The following is a 20,289-nucleotide window of genomic DNA, read 5'->3' as shown; positions in this document are numbered from 1 at the left end:
CCAGCTTTCTGTATTATTATTATTATGTTTTTATTTTTTTCAAACAGTACAGAGCATTCCTTTCGCCCTTGACCCGAGCCTCTCTAATTGTAGAGTTGTGTTTGGCAGTGCGTCGAACAGTGTGCTGAAATCTCTTCTCCTCCATCTGTTCGGTGAAGTGGCAGGTGGATGCGGTCACTACAGGCAGCAAAACGAGGCAGCTTGCCAGATATAAGCATCTGATCAGAGTGGAAGAACACTGCGGAGAAATGTTCGGCTTCATACAGTAGGGTCAGTTTGATTGGTCAGGAGGTGATGATTTATTATCGTTTAACAGCATTGTGCAACTAAGTGATTCAGATCACAGGGTTACATTAATGCACTTCTTTAGGACATCCTAAGATGCTATAAAGTCGCTGGTGTATATCTCATATACTCCACATTTAAAACAGCATCACATCCTGCCTGTCTTCCTTCCCTCCAGCCGCGTCTGCCTTATTATCCGTACGTATCTCACCGTATCCGTTCTCCATGGCAGTGTTTGTCTTTTTGACATGGGCGTCCCGGGTCTTTGCGCATCTGTTGTTTTCCTGTTGCAGTCTTAATTGCCTGCGGTAATTATGAGTGCCTTGGGGAGCGATTGCAGAGCGGCGTAGAAAAGCGTGTCGTCACACGCGCCTCGTACCATCCGTCGCGGATTTTAATTACAGGCCTGTATGTTTCCACACACGCCACAATGCAGACTAATGACGCTTGCCAATACTTCCCCCTGTGTACACACACTCACCTTCTGTAAGGGCAGTGTGTGAGTGTGTGACTCGCAGTAAGACGTCACATCGGAGGGCAACCAAGACTGCATTATAGATGAAACTGAGACATGGGATGTGTGTGTATTGTCAGGGCCAGAGCAGACAGCATGTATCTCAGTGGGTGTGTGTGGCCTCCGGGGCATCCATCCGGTTCTGTCCCTATCTGTTCTGCCTTGCGGTTTAGCTGTTTTATTATGCCTTCAGCAAACAAATTTGGATGATCCCCAGGTTGCTCTGCCCACTGGGCGAGAACAAACAACCTCTCTCCATTTACTTATTCCTTTTCTCTTCCTCTCCGACCCCCCCCCCCCCTTCTGCCCACTACATGCCCAGCAGTTTGATTGACTTGCCTTTATTCTCGGCCTTGCCATGCTTTATTATGCCGCCCTATTCTTTTTGCGTCGTCTTGTTTCTTTATCTTCACGGGCGTGTTGCGCGTCCTCGATCCCCGAGTCCCCGAATAATTTTGCTGCCTTTTGTCTCCATAGGCTGGTCACTGCCTTGCATACACACTCTCCTGGGCTGTCTTTGTTCCGCAAGCATTAAGCTATTTAGTAAACACCGCACAATTCCCAGGCAAAACGTCATGCATTTTAAATAAAAAGCGCTCAGTATGAATCCAGGCTTTCTGTTGATGCTGGCCGCTTTCGGAATTTAATTAATTCGCCCATTCCCGCTCCAAATGGTCTCATAATGATTATGAAACCGTTCAGCGTTCTTATTGGTTTTTATCTCCATGCTGCGCAGTATCATTCGGCCGAAAAGAACGTTCCGTACAATCGATACGGCCTCGCGCGGTCCCGTCGCTATCCATCATCCCGATCCAAGGACGGACTCCGGATTTAAGTGCAGCTCGAGCCTGAAGGTGAAAGTGTCAAAGCCGGGCACAGGTGCTGAAAGATAAATGACCTTCAGAAAAGCTGGATAGCTCCGTCACCGTTCAGTACCCGCACTTTTTTTTTTTTAGCCTTTCATTACACACACACATGCAATCATGCTGCACTTTACACTCTCCTGGCAGAAATGGGAGGTTCAGTCCGCTTCTTTTAGAGATCTTTCAAGGCCGCCTTGTCGGCTCAAGAGGTGATGAATGTCGAAGGCTGTCGGCTCGGGGCCCTTCAAGCAGTCGCTGAGCACTGACGGGTGAGATATGAGAGAAGCTCTGCCCTTTTCTCCCTGAAGCAGTGTCCGTGCACAGAGAGATTCATTCGAGGTCAGTTTTGTTAACAACCCAGAGAGCTCTGCTATTCTAACCCTCACGCAACATGCAGTATGAAACTGAATCTTTTAATCTGACCTCTGGCTTATTATATTTATTATTACCCACTTATAAACTTTGAAAGCAAAAATATTTTTAGGAGTTATTCTCTATAACATGGATTAATATGGTGTACCACAAGTAATGCAAAGTGGGCATAACTGTTCATTTATTTACTTTTATTAACTAACATTCTTGTGTTTAAGGGTACCACATGTGCAGCATCGTTAAACCCAACCCCCGAATCCTCTCTGAAAATCCCCTTAGTTGTAATTGATGGTCTCCAACTGTGTGTTTTTTTTTCTTCAGTGATGGTTTCCCCTTCTTTACACTTCTTCATCCATCTGCACACGCTGCTGTCGTCAGTGGTGTCATCGCCGTAACCAATCCGGAGCGCAGTGGGAGACTATCAACCGCGACAAAGGGGGGTTTTCAAAGAGTATTCGACAGTCAGCAGTTGCATGGCTTGTTATTGAGAGTCTGTTAAGTAGTACCTGTGCATAGAAGAAGGATCAATCTATCATCATGTGAAGTTTGAACGACCTACGTCAGTTAATAAAAGGGCTATGCTCACATTTGCATTACTTTCAATGTATATATTATACTGGATGTGCATATGTGTGTGTGTGTGTATGCGCACACACTCAAACTCATCTCAAGTTCAACTGTGCTGCATTTCCTTTTCTTGAAAGTGATCTATTTAAGATAAATATCCTCTAGAGTCTTAGAATAAGGCTTTAACGCTTCATCTGCTCAGCGCAGTGCTGGGATTCAATCGTCCCTTACTCTAAGATAAAATGAATAAAAGTTCATCTAGTAGAGAACCTGAGCTTTGAAATGGAAAGTCATGTACTGGTGTACAAAAAGCATCTTTAGTTGAAGCTGTTGGATGATGTACAGTATGTCATATGTACCCTGAAATGTGCGGTTATAAATAATTAGTCATGTATCCCAGGCAGTTCTTAAAATATAAACTCCGTCTGAAAAAACCCAATATAGGATACACAAAAATGTTTCAAAACAAACACCGGTTATGTTTGGTACGAGTTCTTTTTAGTGGAGAGGTCTGATCCTTTCCGTATTACATCGTAAGTGCTTATACACAACCTGGCCAAAAGTCTCACACTCTAAGATTTCATTGAGTCTTTAGCTTTGATTACAGCACACAACTCGGTGGCCAGTTCATGTGCGAAAATGATTCCTCGTGCTCCAAGAATCACTTATTTCCAACTTGAATCCTGGAATATTCCTGTTCCAGAGAGAAAGAGAAATCCATTTATAACTTTGAGCCGAGCCTAGACCCGACCAGCTGAAGCAAGCCCAGATCAGAACACCGCCTCCAGAGGATGGAACTGTGGCCACTATGCATGATGGGTACATCGCTGCATGTGCTTCTCTTTCTTCACTGATGCTCTGGAACTGGACTGATCAGACATGACCTTTTTCCAGTGCTCCTGAAGCCTTTCTTTCTGATGAGTCTCACCAACACTTATGGTCACAAGTGTTAGGTTTTCTTCTGGTCACACACTGTAGCTGTGAGTTCTCATCATATCGTGCATGTGTATGGGGAATGCTTTTAGTTTCACTATTAAAAATAGCAGTGGTTTTTACTGTTGATTAAGTGATCTCCATTCAGGATAGTTTTTTCCACCTAAAACATTTCTTCCACAAAATCTTAAATAATGTATTAAAGGGTTCTTAACCCAGTTCTGGCACCTTCAAATCTCCGTAGTTGTTGTCTTCGCTTGATTTAAACCTTTTTTTGTTTTTGTATACTACACTGTTGCTCAGGCGAGCACACGGAGCGTACTGTATGCGTCCGTCTAGGCTGCATTAGCATTTATGTGAAGTGATATTATATCTTTCATATATTATTCATACTGTTGATTAACACAATCGACGTATCTCTGAATGTAGATCAGAAAGAAGAAACAAACGTGTTCGACTGTATGCAAGATTAAACCTAGATCATAACACTTAAAAAAATAATTTACTGTTTTAAAAGAACCCCCGCCGATTAATCTCTGCAAAGAGACAGATGCACACCCTCTACTCGACTTTTTTTTTCTTCCCACAACATGTTTGTACTTCTCTACGGGGGATGATACACGGGTGATTTGCATCAAACATAGCAGAGAGGTATTGATTTGACGCAGCGTTTCAGCCCTGTGAGACGCGAGCCCACGTGTTCTGCGGTGTCGATGGTGCATGCAGAACGTGGGTGGCCGTCGTGCTATAAATCCGCTGTGAATTCTAGACGGTGTGAAACTGAGTCATGGAGTACTACGGGCCATTTTAATTTAACGTTTTACAAGGCTGTGCAGGTCGAACGCATTGTTCGGCCCACATGACTTGAGTTTATGATGTTTACCGTTACCGTGTTGAGAGGAAAAAAACAAACTGTTTCTACTCGTAGCAGTATTTTTTTTACCTTGTGCCCTTTTGAGCACCCTGTGTTGATCACCCAGGTTATATGAAAAAAAACATACGTTCAGATAAAACAGCTGTTTTGGACATATTGACCAAAAATCTGCCATGTTCTAAGACATTTTTATAGAAAATGTTTGCTTCAAATATCTGATTTTACAACAGTAAAACACTTATTCCTGTTTAGTCTATGAAAATAATCATTGCTGAACGTTTCTCCTTGCTTACTCTCCGTTCATTGAAACTGAATGACTCCTCGAGTGCTCACGCTTTTCCCTAATCCTTATTCTCTGTCTGTTTTCCAGCCGTGCGATCAAAACCAACCAGGACCTGCTTCCGGAGACGCCCTGGACGAACGTGTTCTACAACGATTTTTGGGGTACCTTGCTGACACACAGCGGCAGCCACAAGTCCTACCGGCCACTCTGTACACTCTCCTTCCGCATCAACTATGCGCTGAGTGGCCTCGAGCCATGGAGCTACCACTTGGCCAACGTGGCACTGCATTGCATTGTAACGGCGCTGTTCACACGCCTGGCACGCCTGCTTCTGGGTACGGGCTGCTGGCCGCTGCTGGCAGGCCTGCTCTTCGCCTCGCATCCCATTCACACCGAGGCTGTCGCGGGCATCGTGGGCCGTGCCGACGTGGGCGCTGGGCTCTTTTTCCTCCTCGCTCTGCTTTGCTACGTGGGGCATTGTGACCAGCGGGCAGAGGGTGCACAGTGTCAGAGTTGGGCCTGGTTCGTGGGCAGCCTGGTTTGCTCAACCTGCAGCGTGCTATGGAAGGAGCAGGGCATCACCGTGCTGGCCGTGGCAGCCGTCTACGACGTGTTCGTCTTCCACCGGATGAAGCTGCAGCAGCTCCCCGGAATCTTCTACAAGGTAAACAAGTGTGTTATGTTCTTTGGCGAGTAAGCGTTAGGGTTTTTTTTTTTTTTTCTTCTCCATGACACATGCAAGCGATTTCCTCCGCTCCCTTCTACCTCGATGAGTGCGCAGTGACCCACGGTTGGGAAGCCAGTATAGTTGTGCGAAGCCGGTGGGCGTAAATGCGTGTGCGTGTTGTTTGCTTTTCATTAGGAAATCAGTTTCTGTGTATGTTCAGCTGGATGATCCGAAATGAACTGGAGCGGGGTTTTTTATTCTACAGTGCTACAAAAATATACAAGAGCAGAAGCAAACAAAAGAAACGTTTGTGCTCGGTTTGTTTAAATGCAACGGGCCAACGAGTTTGTTTTTGCGATTTTTATATAGGAAGTATGTAATAGTTTAGCAAAGCTTTATTCTTGGTCGGAAAACTGTAAATGCCAGCTCTGTAAGCATCAATGATTTAGCATCGGATTTAATGAACCTGTGGTAATTGGAAAAAAAAAAAAAAAGTCAAGCAGTAATCAAACAAATAAACTCATGAATGGCTTAAAAGTGTTCGAAAAATGTTTGACTGCCGCATTAACGCTGGGGAAGACGTGTAGATGAATTGGTCCGCTTAGGACAAATAATGATGTGGAAGTATTTTTCTTACATGAGAAAGCAATTAGTGTAGAGATCAATCACACACTTGTGTGTGTGTGTGTGTGTGTTTGTTAGACAGAAAGAGGAAGGAAAAGTGTCTGAAGCTCACTGTAGTCGACGGCAAGAAACAGATTTCACGTACCGATGCAATTCTCATGGGTACAAACCCTCTTTTTCTTGCACCGTACCATAAGAGCAGTGTTGCCTTTACCGTGGCTTGTCAGAAACATTTAGCGTCTGCCCATGAGACCTGGTGACTTAGTCAACCCCTAGTGAGACTGTACAAATGAAACATGACATGTGCACCACTGTGTCTCGAGGCCATGGCTACTTCAGGATGTTGTGATGCAGTTTCAGTCCTGCACATCTTTTTGTGTATGTCACTATTCTTCAATATAAATTCTCTCCGCTGGGAACTGTTTGCCATAGGCTGTAGTTCTTTCTCTTTTTCTTCTGATGCAATCATCATATTTATGGCTTCACGCTTGACAGCATCTCGCATTGACTGCATGCGGATCTCTCAGAAGCTTAGTCAGACCCGTCATTAAAGCATAAGCCTCGAGACCGAGTCGCGCTTCAGCGCCGGCAGGCTTTGGACACTTCAGATGGGGTGGAACTGTTTAAAGCCAAAGCCTCTGTCCTGTCCGCCTACCTGCACGGGGACTGCCTGATATTGACGTGTGAACGAATTGGAAATTCAGATTGGAAAGCTTAGGTCTGACACCCCTTTCTGTGACGTCTTTTTCCTCGTAAACATGCTTACTTCAGCTTGGTATTTCTTGTAGCCGAGGTGGAAACACTGTTCTCTGTCCTCTTTAAATAAAACAGTGAAGAACAGACACTTTAATAAACCAAACAGTGGAGACAAATGATGCTTAATTACATTTTCGTAACTTATTCATTTTAGGCTATTTGTTCGGCTGTAAGTCAGCAAAGAGGAGCTGTTCCTTCCGTTAAGGGACTAGAAAGTGCTGTTAAATTAATCATCTTTTGTCAGTCAGTTCGATCCAGTGTATCGATCAGGCAGTCTTTGATTTAAAATTGATTCACACTTTTTAAATGATATAGGGAAACTTACTTATAATATGTAGCCTATGTAATTGACAGTGTTAGGTGTAACGCGTTACAAAGTACTTAAGTATGGCCCAAACTTCACTGGTCTTGACTGAAACAACATGCATGAGGAATCACTAAGGAGTTTTCATTTTCTGCAATGGAAAAGTACTTGAACTAGGGCTGCAACTAACGATTATTTCGATTATGTTTTCGATTAATCGGATAAAGCCTAACCGCTTCTTGAATTTGATATTTTGCTTTTAACTATAAAAAACTATAAATCAGGGTATTATTTATGTATAAAAAAATTAACTTTTAAAAATGCAAAAGCCACATATAGAGTTAAATAATCTTTAAATTTGACATTTTAAATCTTAAGTGAAATGTAGTAATAGTTTCTGAAATAATGTAATTTTGTATAATAAAACTATGTATGTATAAGTAAAACCACAGTAAATTACAAGTTAACTTTGTAGTGGACTATAAAAAAACTGTGGAAATGCAAAAAGCTAATAGTCACAAATATGCTGTTATTTGCATATTCGCTGAAAACCACAACAATCACTAAATGTAATATTCTACTGTTATTCGCACCGTGTAATTTAAGATAATCTAAAGTAGCGCCATTTAACTAATCACTATTGCTCATGAGGTGATTGCGCAATGTGATGCTAGCGAGTAGCACATAAACAGATCTAGCGTGACTGTCCCGAAGTTAGCAAAAAGTTTAAACAAAAGCACGTAAACTATACAACTTTTACACGATGAAGAGATACAGTTTTTACTGACCCTGCTGACGTTTCGCCATCAGTAACACCAACATGTTTTCTTTTTAAGTGTTGGTGCATGACATGCCATGAAAGCTCGGTCTTGCATAGCGTGCAGGTTACCGTCTTCTTAGAGGCGTTTAGTGTATATCGCTCCCATACCTTGGAGGACTCGGGGCGCGCGCTTTTTCCTGCAGACGCTTCTGTAACCTCCATTGCGTGAGCGGCGGCTGTGTATCTGTGTGTATTTGTGCATCTTGTCGTCGCGCTCCTCAGTGACGTGAGCAGCCCAACTAATCGATAACGGCATTCGTTGACAACGAATTTCATAATCGATTATTATCGATTTTATCGATTAGTTGTTGCAACCCTAACTTGAAGTAGTTACTTTTATCAGAAAGTAACGCTGTAATGTAACTAATTCCTTTTAACGACAGTAATTTTGTAATGTATTTAGTTACTTTAAAAAAAAAAAAACCTCCCTCAACATAGGTAATTGATGACTTTGTTAAATATATTGTATAATATAAATATATATATATATATATATATATATATATATATATATATAAAGAATTAGCAAGTACTTGCAAAATACTAATTTTGAGCATACCAATGATTCTGTTACTACTTCTTATTATTTTAGTCATTTACTGTAAATATCTTATCTAATATTTTCTTTTTAAAATATAAAGAAAAAAAGGAAAAAGAATCATCAGTATGCTCTTAATTAGCATTTTGTAAGTACTTGGGTGAAACTTGCTAATGGTTTATATATTTTTCGAAAGCAGCGGTATGGCTAAATGAAAGATTAGTAGCTGAATAGGAGCTATTGAGTAAACTGCGGCATTTGGAATCCGATTAATCGAAAGATTGATAGATTGTCGTTGAAGCGATTAATCGGATTCCAAATGGCGCATTAGCTTTTAAATTTAGCACTTTCCTGATGAAACAAAGCTTAAAGATGGCTGATGGTAATTATGTGAGTTTAGTTGAAATGTTAAGAAAACTCTGATTAAGTCTGTGGTAAAGGTCGGGAGAGTGAGGTAAATGGGAAAAGGACACACACCTGAGGAGAATTAGCATGCGCGCGCGTGCTGCTGTGAGCTGAAAAGAAGCAGAGAGTGCAATAGCGTGAGAGACCGTACATGAGTGCAGATCTGAAAAAGCCAGCAAAAGTGCGTGTGAGAATTTAACTTAATAGTTTGTTGGGGAGAACTTGAAAATAAGAACCTGACTCACAGTCAGTATTTCTCTTCAGGTGCCAATCCTTTCCCACTAACCTGACTCTCACATCCTTCACTAAATCTTCCCACACTCCGGAGATTTTTCCTCATGAAGGTGTTTTCCATTTCACTAGTACTTACTTTAGACTAGTAAGGATGACACCTAGGATGAGATACAAATTAATAAACTTGCTCATCTTTATTCCCAGTTTGACACCGCCAGTCTTCTTACTAGCACGTTTTCATGGATAGGATGGGAGAAAACCAAAGGAGCTGGATCAAGACCTCACAGACATGTGAAAGAATTGTAAAACACAGCACAGGCCTGAGCTCAAGAGGAAACTAGCAACCATGAAGCCATGATCTGGCCACAACTACCCACTGCACCAACGATAAACATGCATTCAGACATAAAGTATCATACCTTTTGATTTACTAGTCGGTCCCATTGTTTATAGCCAGCTACGGTCCTGTTATTCTGAAAGAACGTAAGCATTCGGTTTTTCGTTTCGCTTTCGGGTCCTTCTCCGAAGCAAGTTTGATGGAGTTTTTACCAGGATTTAGTATGTGTCTGTCTGGGCCGTGCACGCGGGCCTCATCAAACACTCCTACTTTGTGTATATACCCTACATGTTTTTCCACTCAGCTATTCTCAGAGCTGTCACCCTGTGGTACGGTTCACAGGGCTCGCGCCAAGCCAGAGGCAAATAATTCCACAGTCTCCCGTTCGAGAACATGCCACATCACACTGACATATGAAGTCTGACTATAAAGCGGAGAACTGCCAGAATTACCAACGAAATGTTTAAGCTCTGTGAAATGTCTCTGATCCTCCATCTGAAGGACAAATGTATTTCATCTTCGACTAGGCAGTCCTGTGATCAATTCTGACAAACTGACCTGAAGAGCTGACAAACTGCTTCCTGCAGCATTAAACATGTTTGGATCAAAGCGAAAAAACAAGACAATGACGTGCTAAGGAGCTGCTTGTCAGCAGCTCATAATAAACACTTTCGAATGTCTTACTGTCTCTTATTTACAGAGTAGTGTGTCAGTTATTTGGAAAAATCTGGCATTCTGGGACACGTTGCTGGCTGGCACATTTGTGTAAGCAGATGATCTTTATAGAAAGTTATTAAAAAGCCCTTACTTATTCATATTTATCGATCTATTGATTTTGAGTTTATAGTTGTACCACAACACTCTTGTATATTCTAAATTGTGTCCTGTGTTGATTAATTTTCTATAATGTCATGCCTTTGAGAGTTGTTCTGGCTGCAAAGTTTCTGTTATTCTTTAAAGGTAACAACAGGGGGCCTGGTTGTGATTTTGTCAGAACTCGCTCTTTGAATATCATCTTTACATTTCAGTGCGTGAAAATTCTCACACTAATTACCGATCAGGGAGTGTATTTGGCTGACGACGAAAGGAGTACAACCCGATGTAAACTAGACGTAATAAACTCAGCATTATAAAATTCTATTTCTTTGTATAATAAGTTAAGCAGAGAGAAAGACAGGAGCTTCAACCTGACATAATATCATCAGTGATTACATTAAAGCTGACCAGCTTATTTGAACTGTTATTCTTTTAACTATTTCTAAGAATAGTATATGCTGTTTCCTTTTGTCAAATTAAATTAAATAAGAAAAAAAATACTTTATACATGCTTAGGTGCTGATCTTCTTTCTGTCATCTTTAAATTAATAAAAGATTATTATTGTTAACAATTTGCTTAATTACAAGCATTTTGTTTCTGAACAGAATCCAAAATAATACAAATAAATTTATTTTTCATTAAAATTACCCTTATACGCAAGTTAACATTTATTTATGTTTGTATTATTATTATTGTTGTTATTATTATTATTTAGATTTAAAAAGGAACAAGTACCCGAAAATACCCTGTCACGTGACAATTTAAAAAGTCTTTAGTTGCAATAACTCCTGCAGGTTGGCAGCGGGTTCCATCATCATCATCATCACAAACCACATTGCTGTAGGTTAGAGATGTCCAAGGGTCTCCATGCTTCAATTTGGAAACCACAGATCTTAATAGCGGCGCTAAGTTCATGTGGTGTCTGCTCCTTCGAAAATATTCATCCAATGTCGTAAAAAGTGTTCATACTAGACTTTTAAACTGTCACTCAGAATCAGTTTATATTCATGAGTGGCTTATATATTTCAGTTGGAATTGCGTAGACGTGTGTAATACGTTCGTGCAGTGTAACTGTATATGTGTAGGCTGTTACGTGGGGCATGTAGCTGAAGCGAAGCCAGAGAGATACACAGTGCTTGTTTAAACAGTGTAATTAATATCCTCTGCTTGTGTAGACTTTTTATTAGGCTATTGATGGGCCGTATCCAGGATATAACCTTACCCTCGTTTACTGCTGGGCTAAAGACCACAGGGGGATTAATCTCAGTGAAAGCTTCTGTATCCATTTCCTTAGGGTCAATGGGAGCTGAGCAACGTAGCTCAGCACTTCCACGGATTAACTAAATGTCACTGGGCCAAGGCACTGAGCTAGCCAGGCGCTGCTAAGAATGGCTACACTGTGCGCTAGTGTACGCTTGAGTTTGTTGATACTCATTCAGGCACACCGTGACCAGCTATATTACACATCAGACCTGCTTTTAAAAGAGACCAGGCAGTTTAGACTAAATTATGTCCTTTTATTTATTCAGGTCATTTTTTTTGGTATAACTAGTTAGTCCTACGCATAGAAAAATGCATCAGATAGTGTTGTTGCATTGGTTTGTTAGCGGTTGCTGTTATTGTTAACCCACCCACGCTCTTGTTCTAAATCCGTGCTAAACCCAGCGTAATTTGTGGCCAATTTGTCCATGCAGGCTTTCACATGCTAATGCTTTTTGTCTGTGCCGGTGTTTAATGGTCAGTCCACTATTCTTCGGATTCTCTCTTTTAACCAGGCATAATGATAGCCTGACAGCAACCCGGCGTCAATGCAACTTGGACACGGTTCTTGTTTTTCCTCAGTGCAAATACGTTAATGCTAGGTTTAAATATTAAAAGCAATGTAAACCTTTGTTTGCTATTTGCATGTGTATATGTGAAAGATATTTAGGCGCATTAGATTGTATTGCATTAACTGGATTTACTTATACTAAGTTTACAGATCTGGAGTTTGGGGGAACCATAGTCGAGCTCTTAAAATGCCTTTATTCAATGCTAGTCCCCACAAATAAAATTTATTATGGCAGAAGAAATGGTTTAGATTATAACATAGCCTTTATGTTTAAAAACTATTATTAATCTATAATATCACGTAGGAAAAGAATTGAAAAGAAAACAAACGGTCCTATAAATAACTTATTATTCTAAATGTGTGTGTGTATGCACGTGAATGTGTGCGTGATCGATGTTGTCACACGGATCAGATCGACACTAACCAATCATGGGCTTTTGTGAGCTCATGCAAGCACAAGGGGCGGAGATCATTTTCCTTTCCAAGCATCATGTGATCACAGCATCGCAGCAAGTGATGGACAAGCAGACATAGAAATTAAGGAAAAGTGTGTTGAGATTAACAGAGAAGAAAAACATAATTACAGCTGATAACTGATGGCGATGGACTATTATATTGGACAGTTGTATTAGAGAAGTATTATTCTCTTTCTACCACCAAACTGCAACATGTCTGGCAGCTATTACATATCTGTGGTGCAGTAAGCTTATCTTAATGTGGAAAGAAAAGGCTTTTATTGGCTCATTTTCTAGGTGGAAGTGGTTAATAGGCTCATTTTCAATAACAGATACTAATGTCAGGGCGACGTTGCGAGTTTGGCGTGCACACCGTTGTTTTTCAGCATGAGCTCAGAATTGTTGTTCATTAGCAGTACGCAGTAAAATTGCCTTTCTGAGACTTGGCGATTAATCCGTTTTTCCACAACGCAGATTACAGTGTTGCTTTGCCCTTCAAGTGGGAGTGTGACAGGGCGAGTGGCAGAAAGAATATTTTTTTAGCGCATTTCAATAAACATTTTTAATATTAAAACAAATAAATTGAGAGATTTTTTAAATGACGTGTCACTTATTCAGTTATATGAAATGCTAAATGTAATGTGCTTTTTTTTTTTTCTTTCTTACACTGATAGTCAGCGCCCCGCATGAATTACTTTCCCGAATAGGAACAGTAGCATTTCTTTTATGGAAAGAGGTTAACTTCCTGGTTTTCTGGGGAATTTAAGCAATTTACAAGGCACGCATAAATGTTAATTCTTTGCTGGAGAGCATGTTGTTTCCTGTTGTTTTGTTGCTAATTTTTAGAGGTAGGTGTGTACAAATCCCCAAGCAATACCATATTACATTACACGTGTCTCTGTACTCAGTGTGTGGTTCAGGAGAAGGTCATTTTAGATGCTAAGAGTCTAGAAGCCCAGCGGTTACTCCCGATTATTAGTTATTATTGCCTAACATTTGGCCGCCAGCTCTCTGACTCGCTTAGTTAGCTTTTGCACATAGTTCAAATGTAGTTTGTGTACGGCAGCCTTTTATTTAAAAAAATGGTTCATGCTGTCAAAACCTTTTAAATCTTAGTCTTTTAATTTTCCAGTTGAAATACAACTCAGATCCTGCATTCTGGCATGGCTAATTTGTATTTTATTTCACTCGTTTTGAAAACACGCCATTTCGGTGGCTGTAGTTTTAAACAAACTGTCCTGTAATGCCCTTTGGTGATATGAGTCACTAAATCATGGTGAAATAACTCTTTAATCCACACACGATGGTGCTCCTGCTACTAAAAGCCAATACAAGCTATATTTAGTGATTTTGCCCTTAGTTAGCAATATTACAGTGTGCCTAAAGTAAGCAAACAAGCTTAAAAAACAATAACTTTAAAATACACTTAAAGCTTTAGGGTCCACACCTGAGCTTCAGTAATTTCACAAAACCAGTGTCGTCCCTCAATGAGAGAGCTGTCTAAGGTAAAAAGAAAAAATAACTAGCTAACTAACTAATTCTGTGTGTGTGTGGGTGTGGGTGTGTGTGTGTACACATACATTACATAAGAGACTCATGTGACTGTCCAAAATTATCAAAAAGTTAATTTAGCATAATTAAAATAAAAAACATGAGACAGTTAAGCACATTTAGCTAGCTAGCTTATTTAGCTAACAGTCTCAATGAGCATCACAACCTTTCAAATCAAAGGCACTTTGGAAATCAATACATTATTTTCTTAATCTACACATTATAGAGGAATTATCAGTTAAGATGAAGGTAAATTAATAAATTAAGTGAGGTTTACTGTCTATTTCATATTTTACTTCCTTTACATGTTTTTTTCTGAATGTTTTGATTGTTTTTATATGCAAAAATATGATTCTAGTGTTAGAAATGGGTAATATTGAAAATATTTTTAGATGGCTGGAATGGATTATCTGCATTTACATTATTTCCTATGGGAAAATGTATTTCACAATACAAATGTTAGCCTTAAGAACAGTAAGAATAATTGTATGTACATGTTAACAAGTTTCCATGTAGGCAATTTAAAGGGGTATGTATTTTCTTAATACTGACAAAATTGTCAATTGGTTTCCAGAGAATAAAAAAAGAAAATGTAGTATGGCTTTTTAAATCCAATTGAAACCTGTTTTTCTGGAGGTTATAATTTCTCATTGAGTTTGTTTATATCCTATGCTGTACATAAGGATAGTTTTAGATTCAATAGAAAACCTGGCCTTAGGCTTTTAAACACACTTTTACAGTAGCAATTTGGCTCCAGGATAAATTGTTTTGGGGCATTCAAGTCAAACTAAGACTGGTGAATGAATTCCCCCCGCCCCTATGCAGCGCTCTCTCAACATTTAAGCAAGAGAAACGCCTGATAATCAGAAGATAACTTGCAGAAGAGACACGTCTGTCTGTTGAAACTGTACACACAATTATTTACAAATACCATATACAGGTACTTGCCACATCCTTGCATAATCCTGCCATCACTTTAAGTGATTTCCACATGTTTGGTCCATTAAAGGAGTTCCTGGGAGGCTAGCGTTTTCAGACATGTAGCAGGCAGTCCTATTATGGCTCCGACGTACTAAGAAAATGTTCTATCTTGAACGTATTCAAGCACTAATGAAAAGCTTAGAGATTAGAGTATTAGTGTAGCAATGCATTATATAGAGAAATAAATGCATTTTTACTTTCAGAACTGTTCCCAGTTTGACTTGGAATGCCCTTGTAAAATGCTACATAATGACACTTATCTAATTTTCTCTCTCTCTTTGGATGCCAGAGTCCCATGAATAAATGGTTAACTGATAGTTAGGTTTTGATCCTGTTGTGACATACCTCCTCATCTGTGCTTTATGGTAAACAAAGCTCACTGAACAGGGGAAAAAAAGAAAAAGGAATCCAGTCCGAGAGTACCGTAACCCATTCATTATCATACTTCATCTCTACCCTAGGCCTATCTGAATGATCTGTTTCTATACGCATACTTATCAGTAATTCTTTAGGAAGTACGGCAGCTTAAGCATGATTAATGATAACTAAGTGGATTATCAGATAATTGGGCAATCTCGCCTCCTCCCTATCAGCGCAGTTTCCACACATATCCCTATGTGTGGAAACTGCGCTGTTTGTGCTAATAGGCGCAAGCAAAATCAATGATATTGCACTGCTATTTTTAACCCACATTCTCTCTTTTATCCCGCTTTTAGAACATATATTTTCTTTGCATATTTAATATATGGAGTGTAGCTTAACATAATGAGTGTTACAGGTTTGTGAGGAACACCAGCAGAGCTCTTTACTCCCATGATAGGATCTGTATGTAGCATTTTTGGAAGGAGTCTCCAGTTTCAAAGCTTTGTAACTTAGGGAAACCTGAAATTTTAAATTTTTAGACAGGATGTAGTGGCCATTAGTGTTTCTTACTTACAGTACATGACAAGGAGGCTTTTTGATATTTACAAAACAACTTATTTAACACTAAGAAAGATGAAGAGTAAAAATTCTGCTTAGCATTATGTCATAATTTATTACTGTTTATTTCTGATACACTGATCCAGTCTGAGTTGCTTCCTTTATAATCCACATGGACATGTTTTATATAGATCATGAAAATAATAGCTGAGTTGCATAAAGCGTAGCCTTGAAAAGTCTGTGACTTCAATCATTCGACCGGGCAAGGATAAGATTTTATATGGCTGCATATTTCTCATAAGCAATATAACAGCCATGATGCCACATGCCTCCAAAACAATAGAGGTCAGGGAAGCAGAAGGACGATCACAAATCATACTCACGCCAACCTTGGAAACTCCAGTGAGATGCTCTGGGAATTCCTCTGCTCTCCAAGGATCCTGTAATGGAGAAGAATGCTGTTTAGCAGAGCATGTAACCAGTGATCATGCTGTAAGTAGAGGCCAAGGCTACAGGGATAGTTAAAACAAGCATTTACAGTAAGGTTTTAAGAAAAAGAGTCATGTTTAAAATATTCACAAACACCTACGCTTCCTGTTTTTCCCTTAAAGCAGGAGACACTCCCTTATCTAGTCCTCCCAGACATCTGTGCATGGAGGATCAGCCACATGTGTTTCATTTATAGTTGGTCATAAATCATTTTCTTTCCACTGCTTGCCTTTTTGTCATAGCATTCTCCAAAAGGTTATCAGTAATCATCAGGAGACATTAAAGACATGTTTTTTTTTTGAAGACATCATTAATATCAGTGAATTTGAAAAATGCTGTTCGCTTTTTTTTATTGTTATGTATTGATTCCATATATTAGGCAGTAAGTAATGGCCTATACCCAATAAACGGATCCTCACCGTAACTATATTCTTATATAATAGACAAATTCTGTAATCTGTATATAAGTGCATTTTACAGTCTCAAGAAAAAAACTGCCCACAGGCACCAAGACACACATTCACAATCGCAATTTACTGCAAAGTGAAGCCCAAGTCAGTTTTATAATTACACAAGGGGTGTTCAAAACTATCTGGGACTTTTTTGTAATTTCTTATAAATGAAGGCATAAAACCAATTGACATCACAGCACTTGAAGCACTTGACATTTAAATGGTATAAACTTTTTAAAGAAGGCTGTACTTCCATGAATAATCATCCCAGCCCAGGTGGCTCCAGTCTTAAGTGTCTTTTTTATAATAAATTCGTGTGTGTGATTCAGAAAAGGTGATATAACAAATTTTTGTATGACAAACTGCCAACAACGTTGTGTTGTTTAAAAAAAAAAATTTAATGTTTGTAAAAATAGTTAACAAATAAGACATGGGGAACTTTTTGTTAATGTATTGTAATTTTTTTTTAGTGTCATATATTGTGATATTCTGTTGCACCATTATATAAAATATCACAGGTATGATGGCAGTGTGAGTTTGTGTTTGATCGGTGTTGTGTGTCAACATGTGTTGCCAATCGATGTCAATGCTAATTCAGGATCTTAGAAAAACATTGGGCCTAATGTCCATACAGGGGGTATCCCTAATAACTAATAAATGAAAAGCAATATTTCACATCTCTCTGTCAAAGGAGAATTTATTTAGTCATTCATTCATCTCCAGTAACTGTGTAGTCAGCATGGTCATGGTGAAGTAGTAGTCCATTCAAGATGAAAAATGAACCTTTTTTTTTTTTTGTGGATATGACATGGCTTTAAAAAGTCAATGATGAAAACAGAGTGTTTTAAGATGAATGAACATGTGGAAGTATGTGTGTTTTAACCTCAAGTTCAACTCAAAACGAATGTCTTATTTGTTGCGAGTGCATGGAACGAGTCAGAAGTAGTAACAGTAACTTCACAAAACTCTTCGAATAGTCTTATTCATAGTCATAAACTAAACATTAAAAGAAAACTTTTGTGGCTATTAAGTCATGGTAGTTGTTTATCCAGATCTTTGTAAGAAAAAGTTCTTAGGTAGCTGGACCTTTGCAAATTTTAGCCTGCTCTTTTTTGTAGTTTAGTAGAGAGTATTAGTACTGTATAAGCGCACTGATATTATATAAGCAAGGTGTGCATTAAGATAATCATAAATCGAAGGAGACATGAACCGAATCCTAGGCTCTGCTTTTTTTGGGTATTTTTTCAATTTAGTTTCGAGTGCTATAGTAACGATCTATTTACTTCATCCAACCACCGGTTGTGTGGTCAAGTGTATAAAGTATGGTGCGGTTTCCGCTCTTATAACAGCGTGTGTCAGGGCATTGTTCTGGCCAGGTTACTTTAGTGTGATTCATATGACTTTTATTAGAAACTTAAGATGACCACACCACTGTTTTATAAAGCAGCAGGCAGATATAGACCACAATTGATCACGTCACACTCACTCACTTACACTTTATTCTCACTTGTCAAGTTCAGCCAACACAAACAGCCCTGCACTTTCTATACCCTGTCACAGTAAATGTGGTGGAAAAGGGAAGAAGTCTAAACATGTCATAAACCGCTTGTTGGAATCAATCTCTCCCTCTCTTGCAGAAAATCGACTGCAATTTCCTGAAATCCTGAATTTCTGACATCTGAGTTCAGGCTGTAACTGGATTTTTGCCTCGGTTTTGTCCTGTGATTGTATATACTCTCAGTTCATAGTGCACATAATTGGAGCATTTTGGGTAATGTGTTTTGAGCTGAACAATAGCTGCATTTCAGTCGGTCGTAGATGTCAAGAATGGATTGGGCTCTTTTCATGCACAGGATCGCTATATTTAAGCCGTTCTGCTTGACAAGATGAACCCGTGATTGAAAGCCCTGGCTTGCTGTTCCTTTCTATTTTGTCTGCTGAAAGTATGAATCAGAGTTTCTTTTTCATCAGACTGGGGTGTGGAGTTGCACAGCCTAGCAGAAAGGTTATGGCTAAATAAACGCCAACAGAGAGTAGTGGTGGGAGCTGTTGGAATTTGGACCATGAAGGTTTTTCCATGGTCACGGTTAGTAAGCTTTTGCTATGAATGTACTGTATTTGAGTTGGTAATAAAGATTTCTCCCGTCATCACTTTATTAGTATTTGAATTCTTCCACCTTTTTGGTTGACAATGACGCATAGGCACAGGTGTTTCTCTTGGCTTCCTTGCAGAGCTCCTTATTATTTGTATATATGTAGAAACATCATTTCTTGGTGTTTCTGATATGGACATGATGGCTGAGGTCTTCTGACCCAATTGTTGGATGGAGAGTAGTTTAGAGAACAAGCAAATCGCTTGCCAACTATTATGCTTGATATTATTTGATCTGCCGTGAGCTTTGCATATCGACTTGATGGATGGTAAATGTTTTTCTTTATTATGAAAATATTAAGTTTCATACGCCAAGGTTTAAACCAGTCATAGTCTAAACACATTGCTGTTTTATATTTTTCGGTTATGCTGTTTTATGACCTTTCTTACATGATGATCACCTTGGATGCCATTGAACTCAATTTGATGCTCCGAAAATTCAATTATTTTGCCGGATTTGCTATTGCTTTTCTTAGAAATTGAACCTGGCTGAGAATAGTGTGCGTAATTAGAGAATAAGCTGAATTTGGCATATTCAACATCGAGTTTTTATTATCTTTTTATCCAAGGTTGCTTTAACTGCCTGCAGTCATGATTTATATTAATCCTAGGTATTGTTTGTAAGTACTACTCTTTGAATAAAGTTGGAAGTTCACTCAAAATGGAAGTCCTTGGTTCAAGCTGATCTCTCTGACAGAGCTTCTGAAACTGAAAAGCGTTTGAAATCGTCTGCCAGGAAGGCTTTAGAAATAAAAACATGCTCATGCCGTGTGACCATGATTTGTGCTAAGAGGAGAGCCAATATAAAGTAATTTGATGGGACCGGCCAATAAAACCAAACCTAATTTGTTGTATTTTAGGGTGAAGGAAATGTGCTCTTGTGTATATTTCTGTTATTATGGTGCATGAGGAGCTGCGTAGTCGATTGAAAAACTGGACAATTGTTCTGTTTCTCTCTTGAGTGTTGTACAGGAATAAATATTAATGCCATATTTGCTCTTTAAACAGGCTTGATTCTTTGTGGCATTGTTTCTACAGTGTAGAAACCTTCCTTTGAAATTCTGATGCATGTCAACATGATTGCAAAATCTACCATTTTACTGCATCTCAAAGGTAGTGCATTAGTTTCGGATCTGCTAAGTGGGGAGGCCAGTAAAGAGCTGATTGTCTTGAGTAGGGCTGGGCGATAAAACGATAACGATATGTATCGCGATAGACACGTGATCGATATCAATAAAAAGTGTGTTTGATAAAACGTTCGATA

At 39.3% G+C, this 20,289-nt stretch overlaps 1 protein-coding gene across 3 annotated transcripts in view; it reads left to right on the top strand.

Annotated features, from left to right (window-relative positions):
• Positions 1–20,289, top strand: part of tmtc2b (transmembrane O-mannosyltransferase targeting cadherins 2b) — a 110,193-nt gene that overhangs the window by 54,465 nt on the left and 35,439 nt on the right. For all 3 annotated transcript variants that reach the window (XR_008360919.1, XM_053500804.1, XM_053500805.1), the window contains exon 2: positions 4,779–5,355. Coding sequence is in view for 2 of the 3 variants with exons in the window: in XM_053500804.1 (XP_053356779.1) it covers positions 4,779–5,355 (577 nt within the window). In the remaining variant the exon portion in view is untranslated. The remainder of the gene's footprint in view (positions 1–4,778; positions 5,356–20,289) is intronic.

This window comes from Clarias gariepinus, chromosome 7 (assembly GCF_024256425.1).
Source record: "Clarias gariepinus isolate MV-2021 ecotype Netherlands chromosome 7, CGAR_prim_01v2, whole genome shotgun sequence".
NCBI classification, from domain to species: Eukaryota; Metazoa; Chordata; class Actinopteri; order Siluriformes; family Clariidae; genus Clarias; species Clarias gariepinus.
This window is presented reverse-complemented; position numbering and strand designations above follow the sequence as displayed.